Here is a 7,324-nt window from a genome sequence, read left to right as displayed (position 1 = left end):
TTTCCCTCTAAGCTAGGCCAGTCACCAAAAGACAAAGCCCTCTCTTACCGCAGGCAAAGGCAATCAATGGAAAAAAAACAAAACTTAACGACCTGAGAAGATTATAAACGAAAACACTAAAAGAGATAAAATTTTTTCTCTCTTAAAACTAGGAAAGAGATTTTTTCTTTTTTTCCTTTGACACTTTCTATTTCTTGTTTCAGGGTTCGGCTAATTTGATTGACAACGACTATGCATAATAATTTGAGAAAATTCAAAAAAAAAAAAATCTGATATGATATATGAATGCTATAGCAAAGATTTAACCAAGAATTATTTTGTTGAAAATATTGCTTTACCAAATTAATAGTCAGTATAAGTAATATATATATATATATATATATATATATATATATATATATATATATATATATATATATATATTACTTTTTTTTTTATAAACATACTTATATAAATTATATTGTACAAGAGTAAATTTTGGAGATTTAAAATATAACATATTCATAAAATAAATATGATAAAAATGCATATGTTAAATCTAGTATTATAATAATAGATAAAATTATGAATGCATATAGTACATATTAAAGATAAAAATAAAAGAGGATCAATTAAAAGGATTTTGTCATGTCTAATGTAAAGTATCAAATATCTTAACATGAAAATGTGACTTTTTAGTGATGGAAGGGATAAGAAGAAAAATAAGAGTTCTAAAATTTATAATAATTGTTGTTGTAAAAGAGTTTTGAAATATTGAAATAATATGCAAAACCTCAATTCAACTCGAACCCAATAAGGATATTATTTTTCAAATTGAATCTGTCTCAAACTCTACTGTATTCTATCTAAACTCATCCTGTCAAGATTCTGTCGAATCGGGTACTTATAAACATTCTAGCTGTTGCTTTCCCTAAATAAACAATCTTGGTGATCCATTTATTGACAGTAACTATGGTGTCCATTCAAGACAGTTTGAAGTGGGTGTCTTAGATTGGTTTGCCCGTCTATGGGAGATAGAGAAAAATGAATACTGGGGTTACATAACAAACTGCGGTACAGAAGGAAATCTTCATGGGATTTTAGTAGGGTCAGTAGTTTTCACTTTGGCTTTGTTCTTCTTCTTCTTTTTTCTTTACGCTCCTCATTCTTGATTATTCAGTATCAGAAATGAGTGAAATTGTTAAACATTTTAACCATGCAGGAGGGAAGTGTTTCCTGAGGGAATTCTGTATGCATCACGAGAGTCACATTATTCTGTCTTTAAAGCAGCTCGCATGTATAGAATGGAATGTGTGAAGATTGACTGTTTGATCTCTGGTGAAATTGATTGTGCTGATTTTAAAGTTAAACTACTGGCTAACGAGGACAAACCAGCCATCATCAATGTTAATATAGGTATCTTTCTTATTGTTATTAGGCGTATAAACATGTCTTTTTTGCAGGCACATTACAAATTTGTTTCAATATGTTTTTCTTAGTGCAGGAACAACTGTCAAGGGAGCCGTCGATGACCTTGATCTTGTCATACAAACACTTGAAGAAAGTGGATTTACACATGACCGGTTTTACATCCACTGTGATGGAGCTTTATTTGGATTTATGATGCCTTTTGTTAAACGTGCAAGTGATTTCATTTTATCTGCCTGCCTGCTAAGCATCCTTAAATTCTTTTCTTCCCAGATACGATGGTTTTTGTAAAAGTCATTTTGGCTCATTATTGCTTGTGGTGCATAGGCACCAAAGGTCACTTTCAAAAAGCCCATTGGAAGTGTGAGTGTTCCTGGTCACAAGTTTGTTGGCTGTCCAATGCCATGTGGTGTGCAGATAACAAGGATGGAACACATTAATGCTCTCTCAAGGAATGTTGAGTACCTCGCTTCAAGGGTTGCCACAATCATGGGAAGCCGCAATGGCCACGCTCCTATCTTCCTTTGGTACACCCTCAACAGAAAAGGCTACAGGGGATTCCAGAAAGAAGTGCAAAAGTGTCTCGGAAACGCTCATTACTTGAAGGACTGCCTACGTAATGCTGGGATCAGTGCTATGTTGAATGAATTCATCAATACAGTTGTATTTGAGCGTCCTCAAGATGAGCAGTTTGTGCGCAGGTGGCAACTAGCTTGTCAAGGGAATGTTGCACATGTGGTGGTGATGCCCAATGTCGCCATTGAGAAGCTGGATGATTTCTTGAATGAATTTATTGAGAAGCGCTCAACTTGGTATTTGGATGGACGAGTTCAACCTCCGTGTATTGCAGCAGATGTGGGGAATGAGAATTGTGCTTGTACTTTGCATAAGTGAAGAATTGTCATGAGTGAGAACTATTACACTGTTGTAGTACTCGTTTTATTTTGTAACAGAAGACTGATATTTTTTAAGAATCTAAATTTCTTTGTGAGGCCTTCTCTACTTTCCCAATGTTTGACTCACTGTAAGACAGGCCACTGTCTGGTTCAAAACCAAACCAGTTCAATCCGAAATCAAAACCGGTTAAATCTAACCGAAATTGGATCTAAACTTAACAGTCTAATTTTGGGATGAAAGCGTAAGAAGAAAAAATTTTTTATTATTAGATTTGGTCAAAATCGAAGTGAATCAAAATTAAAACCAATATCGATATCATAACCAGATTAAAACAGAAACTAAGAGGATCATTTGGTCTGGTTTCAGTCCCCTTGGCTTTCAGGCCAGCCCCCAAGCCGGCCCTTGTCACACTTAGAGATTCCAAGCATGAGCTGTTCCCTTGGGGGCGGAGTTTTATCACCTTATAGTTCTACGCATTTTCTTGCTTTATTCTAACACTTTCGATTCCTTTTAACAAAGACACAAATGACATGGCATAAAATTGATAGGAGTATGATTAAGATGTACTCAATGAGCTACTATTCTGATTTTGGTTTCCTTTGCTGGCTTTTGTTCATGAAATGTTGAATATCTGGAGGCTTCAAAACTATGACAGCAGGCCAAATCTGTAATTAATTTCCACTCTATATCAGATAAGTTTGTGCAGGATGAAGAAGAATGGTGGTCAATTTGAAGGTGGCCTGATTGTTTGCATTGCAGACTTACTCTAGTGAGAAGGGTTTTCTTGCATTCATACTTGATGGGAAAATACAACTGTTACATCCTTTTTAGCTTGTGCTATTTTTTTTTTTTTTGGATTTTAAGTGCCCGGTTTCCATGCTCAGATAAAGCCCTCCAAACAATAGGACTGGCTTTGAAATTATTTCTTCCATCTATGCTTGTGGGAGTTTTACAGCGGTTCAACTATAATTGGATATTTGTTTTTTGGCATCCGCACTAGTGTTGGCTGGACAGAGTCATCTTTCTCCATGGGTCTCCATCTGTTATAAACATCATGATATCAGAATTAAAGACTTAACTTCAGGGAGGAAGAGGGGTTGGATGAAGTATATCCTGCTTTTGCAGAAAATTTTTTTATGTGTAATATGCATGCCCTTTTTCGTAATTGTCATTCATTCAATGTGTTTCTTTCATCTTACTTGTATCTGGTGATCAGGTGATGGATGAAGACACAGATTTCCAGTTTGGCCAGGTTGATTCCAGGGCACATACGAGGTCCACTACCAAATCCAAGAAAGCTGTATGACTTTATGGGTTCCTGGATTTGATTTCAAAATTTATTACCCATTTTGCAGGTGGGAGGAAAGAAAATGGGATGCTGATGATGAAATGAGAGGTAATTACATCAAATCTGGAGGGATTGAACCTATAGGGATCAGGAAAGACTTCTGGATCATGGTGAATAGAGACGACATCCAAGTTGATTGACCAGCCTTTCTTGATTTTACATCCTGCAATATTGAGGTAGAGCAAATGCCACTGTTTATATTTTGTAAGAAATATATCATCTTTCACTGTGTGCTTTTTGGATTCATACCATCAATTTCAAAGTCCTGGGCAGCTTTTCTTGAAAACCAAGGTAATATTGTAGCTCTTCGAAGAGTCTCACTGATTACCTGAACTTCATGGAAGGGCCTATGATTGATACATGGGAAGATTTTGATAGATAATGTAATTATAATAAATTTGCAATTTGCTTCTCACTTTGTTTGTGTAAGGCATGTTATTAACTTCAGACCACGTAAGATTTGCTCCCTCTGTTCTTTTTGATTGGATTTGTCTATGCTCCTCCTGCAAGTCAAAATCAATTCCAATTAGAGGTGATAAGCTCAAACTATTTTTTTTTTTATCACTTGATGTTTGAGGTTAAAATTACTCGAAGTTGTTCAAGAACTCCAGGATTTTCATCAAGAAATTTGATGAGCCAGGTAAGAGCAGCTGTTGTGGTATCATGACCTGCAACTAGTAGAGTTAATATATTATCCTTCAGTTGTTTGTCAGTAAGTTTATCTCCATCTTCTTCTTCATTTCCTCCTTTGGTATGCTTCATTATCAGTGATTCTAAGAAATCTTGTTGAAAGCTTTTGCCAGTTCTCCTCATTGCAATGATTGAATCAAGCATTGCATACATCCTATCCCTAGCCTGAAGAGGTGGAATATTGCATCAGAAGATTTTGAAATATCAAGCAGCATTGTCTAGAAAGAAAACAAGGTATGCCTTTGATTTTGTCTTCCATGGCCGAGATTAGTTGCTTCATATTCATGCTAGTAAAAATAAATGAGGTGCATTGAAGTGATACCTTAATACCATTATGAAAAGCTGTTCCGGGGATCTTGAATGGCAGGGATGCGAATGAGGAAGAAATGATTTTGAAATTCGACCGAAACTTTTCCTGCTCTTCTCCAGCGGGTTCTAGGCTCATTATCATATTGCCAATTACTTTGAGAGTGAACTGTAAAAAGTTCGAGCTTCAGTTACATCATTGTAAACAATGCAAACGGAAAATGTTCTCTTTTTCTTTTGTTATTAAGACTTAACTGTAGAGGCCTCTTCAAGGACAAATACTTTTCTTGCAGGCCAATGATCTAATGTTTCAATCGCCAGAGTGTTGATGAAATGAAAATATTTTTTTAGCCCATCAACTGATAGGGGTTCTGCAATCAGTCGCCGTAGCCTTTTGTGTGCTTCTCCGGTGGTTTGGAGCAAGCTTGTAGGGCCTAGTACTTGTTGCCCTGTATAGAAAAGATTCAAGCTCACCATCCCATCTTTTCCTGTTAACAAGATTTTACTTGCTTCTCTTCCTGTCATGAACACAGTGAATCTCCCCAGAACAAAACTCTTGAAAACCTTGCCATATCTGAGTAAATTCCATGAGTACAGAGAGAAATAGAAGAAAATAATCAGATAGTTTTTGTAGCAAAGTTGATACAGATAGATTTTGAATATGATCAATTACCTTTCCTGCCTCTTTTTCATGAAGCTGTATATACCAGATGGACTAGAAAATTCAGAAATGAATGAGAAGCTTTCACCAACAATAGGCCAGCCCAAGGTTCCTGGGATTTCCTCCACTGCTTTTGGTGAAATCCATAAATGCAGCAAGAAGAAAGCTGAAAACAGAAACGTGCTTACAAGAACAAAGATCACTAATATGGGCTCCATTGCTCTACCTGATAACTAGGCAGCACCAAATGTTGAGGTAACAATAATGATATGTTCAATATATATAGAGTGATCAGCAATGAATTCTCCTGTATATTCTTTGTTGTCTTTTTGTCTCTGCTATCACTAGTAATCTTGGCTGCACATGTGATATTTTGTAATTTATGAAGAAATCCAACAATATGTTCGATTTTCTCCATGATGCTAGCCTGCACCACCTTGTAGTTATTAACGGCATCTATGTGATGAATAGGGAGTCTTCTTAATTCTCCTCCTTGTTTATGCATAGACACAAGGAGAATAAACAAATTGCTGGATACTTCAGATTCGATGGGATATAAACTCTGGCTCTAAAAACATGGCAAATCTTTGACACGTTTGCTTGCCGTCCTTAGGTGCTCTTCCCCTATATTTTGTCAACAAAGTCAAACGAGGCCACCATTTTCTTACAGCATCAAGAATTTCTTTATTAATTATCTATACCATAACCTGGTAATTTAAAGATGCAAATCTAGATTGACATGGAAAAGTATAATCTTCCATTAAGTTGGACTTCTATGTTTTCTACTGCTGTGATTTGAAAAATGTTTTTGAGATTGTGTTTTTGGAATTTGAGAGCTAAAATGTTAATGGGTTTTTGTTAATGTTGGTTTTGTGAAGGGGTCTTTTTTTAGGGTAGTTCTTTAATTCATAAGCCAGACTGTGGATGAAGTATTTTAGATTTTTATTTTTGTGGGTTAATTTATGAGTTTTGATTATTGTGGAATGTGTATGTGATGTTATGGGTTTTGATTACTATGGATGAGTCAATAAATTTGTTTTTGGGTGTGCTTGACAGTTGTTAGTTATTCTAATAGTTGAAGTGTTTAATAAAAATAATTGTTAAATTAACTGTTAAATGTAAAAATAGTAGTATTATATTTATGACCCTAGCCAAAAGACTTTATCATCCTTTAAAACCAGTAGTGGTAACGTTTCGTGAACCATAGGAGTAAGCATTATTCGGTTCAAACCAAAAAAATTGAACCGAACTCCTTAATTCGATAATTCGGTTCGGTTTTTAAGATAATTCAGTTCGATTTGATTTTATATTATAAAAATTTCAATTATTTTGATTCGATTCGATTCGATTTTGAAGAGGAAAAAATGGGTTAAACTGAACCGAACCGAATAGCTTTATTGATTTTTAAATTGATTTATTTTTTATGGGAAATTTATGAATTATATGTAATTATATATATATATATATATATATATATATATATATATATTGTTTAATTTCATTAATTAATGTTATTAGGTTCAAACCAAGGTCAAAATCAGACCAAATAACTTGAAAATCAAGTCTAAATTAAAAAATAATAAAAAATCAAAGCTAATCGATTTGAACTGAACCGAACTGAAATAGAGCGGTTCAATTCGATTCGATTTTTTATCCATTGTTGTTCGATTCGATTTTTAAAATATGTAATTCGATTTTTATGATTTGATTCGGTGCGGTTTAAACTGAATGCTCACCCCTATCATTTTCTCAACCTCTAAATATTAGTATAAATACTATGCTATCAAATACTAAATGTTACCTTAAAAAACTGTTACCGAATAGGTTTTTGCTTTTAAAATTGTAGATAAATTATTATTATTATTATTATTATTAATATTTATGATGTAGATAAATTATTTTTGAATTTTTCGTTTTTTTTAATTTTCTGAGTTTAGAAGGCTTGAAGGATGTATTGTTAATGGGTTTTGCTTTCTTTTCTTTTTTTTTATTTTTATTAATTTCATTTTAAATAA

The 7,324-nt window shown here is 34.1% G+C and overlaps 1 protein-coding gene and 1 long non-coding RNA gene across 4 annotated transcripts; both read left to right on the top strand.

Annotated features, from left to right (window-relative positions):
* Positions 1-917: 917 nt before the first annotated feature.
* Positions 918-2,301, top strand: LOC131174638 (serine decarboxylase 1-like; the record flags this gene model as incomplete). Its single annotated transcript, XM_058138394.1, has 4 exons — positions 918-1,087; positions 1,202-1,395; positions 1,484-1,620; positions 1,735-2,301. Coding segments are annotated over 4 exons (1,068 nt in total), but the record flags the coding sequence as incomplete, so codon positions are not given.
* A 125-nt stretch (positions 2,302-2,426) lies between these two features.
* Positions 2,427-5,793, top strand: LOC110635983 (uncharacterized). 3 transcript variants are annotated; one of them, XR_009144954.1, is made up of 3 exons: positions 2,427-3,579; positions 3,660-4,292; positions 4,421-5,793. It is a non-coding gene; the product is annotated as an uncharacterized LOC110635983 (long non-coding RNA). The 3 variants fall into 3 exon arrangements; XR_009144955.1 differs by having other exon boundaries at positions 3,660-4,576; positions 5,346-5,793; XR_009144953.1 differs by having other exon boundaries at positions 3,660-4,576; positions 4,710-5,793.
* Positions 5,794-7,324: the final 1,531 nt, after the last annotated feature.

This window comes from Hevea brasiliensis, chromosome 16 (assembly GCF_030052815.1).
Source record: "Hevea brasiliensis isolate MT/VB/25A 57/8 chromosome 16, ASM3005281v1, whole genome shotgun sequence".
Taxonomy (NCBI): domain Eukaryota; kingdom Viridiplantae; phylum Streptophyta; class Magnoliopsida; order Malpighiales; family Euphorbiaceae; genus Hevea; species Hevea brasiliensis.
The sequence above is the reverse complement of the archived record's forward strand: the minus strand, read 5'-3'. Positions and strand labels throughout refer to the sequence as shown.